The sequence below is a fragment of the Morone saxatilis genome, unplaced genomic scaffold, assembly GCF_004916995.1.
Source record: "Morone saxatilis isolate NCDOM2014 unplaced genomic scaffold, NCSU_SB_2.0 Contig341, whole genome shotgun sequence".
Classification (NCBI taxonomy): Eukaryota; Metazoa; Chordata; class Actinopteri; family Moronidae; genus Morone; species Morone saxatilis.
Window position 1 is genome coordinate 3,164 of NW_023339920.1, and position 2,146 is coordinate 5,309.

General features: G+C 43.1%; 1 protein-coding gene across 1 annotated transcript; it reads right to left on the bottom strand.

Annotated features, from left to right (window-relative positions):
- Positions 1-292: 292 nt before the first annotated feature.
- Positions 293-1,621, bottom strand: LOC118337714 (nuclear receptor subfamily 1 group D member 1-like; the record flags this gene model as incomplete). Its single annotated transcript, XM_035674815.1, is given in 1 exon segment — positions 293-1,621. A coding segment is annotated over 1 exon segment (205 nt), but the record flags the coding sequence as incomplete, so codon positions are not given.
- Positions 1,622-2,146: the final 525 nt, after the last annotated feature.

Below are 2,146 nucleotides of genomic sequence, written 5' to 3' on the forward strand. Positions count from 1 at the left end.
TATTTCTACTTTTACTGCAGTATCGATTGATTACATGGAGCACTCACTGACTCTCAGGTGTATTTAGTTACTGTAACAGGAAGTGAGGCACTGAAACTGGACACTGCTCGTGGTTCCGCCTGCTGGCTCCTCATTGGTCGGTGTGGATGCTGAGCTTCGACCAATCAGAGAGCAGAGTGTAAAGTCTCCAGTTTGACCCAGTTCTGCTCAGTGTGAAAAAGTGTCAAAGAAACATCATTTATATAATCAGATATTCTTTTATTATCATTATTATTATTATGATCTTCTGCTGCTCTGATCAATAGAAACTGAATCTGTTAATTGATGAAAAGAATCAGTGAAAAACAGAAAAGAGGTTTATGATCATATCTAATCACATTAATAATGATTATTGATCGGCTGTATTTGGCCTGAATAAAGACAGAGGAGGCGTTGAGGACTCTGATGTGTATAGTTATATTTCTATATAATGTCTTTACAACATAAAACACAGATTAAAGTACAAACATCAGAATATCTCCATTAATGATTTCATACAGTTTCAAACCTCATTTTCACTTTTATACAGTAATATTCATTTTAACAAAAAATATAATGTATAGTTTCTCCGTGTGTCCACAGTTCTTCACACAGTTCAAGCATTACTGGATATTGTTTTTATTTACAGTTTTATACACAAGATCAGCTGCATAATGTTTGTAACGTCTGATTGTACTTAAACACATCAGCCCTCCTCCTCCGTCTCATTGGACAGACGAGCTGTCCGTCACTGGCGTTCCGTCGCGCTATTGGCTGGTGCTGGAGGAACAAACAAAAACAAACATCCCCAGTTGAGCGATGAAGATCTCCTCGGTGTCAGCGGTGTTTGGAAGTTCTGGATGAAGAGTCCCACATTTAATAAATCCTCTTGTTCTCGCTGCCTGTTTCCACCGGGTGTTTGGCCTAGCTTAGCACAAAGAAGCTGTTAGCCAACTCCTTTAAAAGAGGAACAATCCTCAAAGTCAGTCTGATTTACATGTCGTATGTTATTTATGGTAAAAATCCCCCAAAACACCAAAACAGTTTCCCTGCTCGCAGTCTTTGTGCTAAGCTAGGCTAAATACTCTGAAGTTAACAAGCGTTCTTAAAATGTTGGACTGTTCCTTTAACTCGGCCCGTCGGGACGTAATCTGTAGACTGCAGACTCTTATTTTGGCGGTGAGCTGTGTGCTGACAGGTCTGTTGATGACATCATCACCGTGTCAGTCTTTACGATTCGATGACATCATGAATGATGATGACGTAATGAGCTGAGGTCATAGCAATGGAGAGCACCACATGATATATTGATCATCATCAGCGACCACAGGAAGTGACACTGATCTGAGTGAACGGAGAGCGCGGTGACGTCATCAGTGACATCATACGGTGAGGTCATCAGACGCCGTCGATGCGGAAGGACAGCAGCTTCTCAGAGTGCATGTTGTTGAGCGTTCGCAGGTCGGGCAGCTTCAGCAGCAGCTTGGTGAAGCGCGGCGAGTCCACGTTGTGGTGGTTGTTGCCGGGGGCGACCAGCGAGCGCAGAGCTCTGATCAGGTTCTCCTGCAGCTGCTCCACGGACGCCACGTTCTCGATACCAGAGCGGTCTGAGGAGGAAGAGAGGAACAGAGTTATAATATAATATAATAAGCAGAAGAAGAAGTGTTAGAGCACAGGCTTATATTAGAGACTGACCGCTATTCTAACGGTCCCTTCGTAAGCTCCGCCCCTTTTCTTCTGTGCTCCAATAACAATTGAGCAAACCTCTGTTGGAACAACAGCCACATTCTGAAGATGATTAAAGATAAAAGAGACAAATATAGTCTCATCTGAAGTTAGCTAATGTACATAGATGTTTAATGTTTGGCTAACATTAAGTTAAGCTGTAAATATGAAGCTTTTGACTTTAAACCATCTTCAGAAGGATCAGAGTCCTGGTTGGAGCCGCTGTCCTGTAACTCAGGGCGCCATAATGCCAAAAATACCAATTCTTGTTAATAATGTTGCTTTAACAGACCGCTGTTTAAGCAACCAACTGAAAACCACTCAGCCTTCCAAGCAGGTAGGAGAACTTATTGTGGGCGGGTCTTAACGACTGACCCCCCCCCACCCCCCCCCACTCCTCACC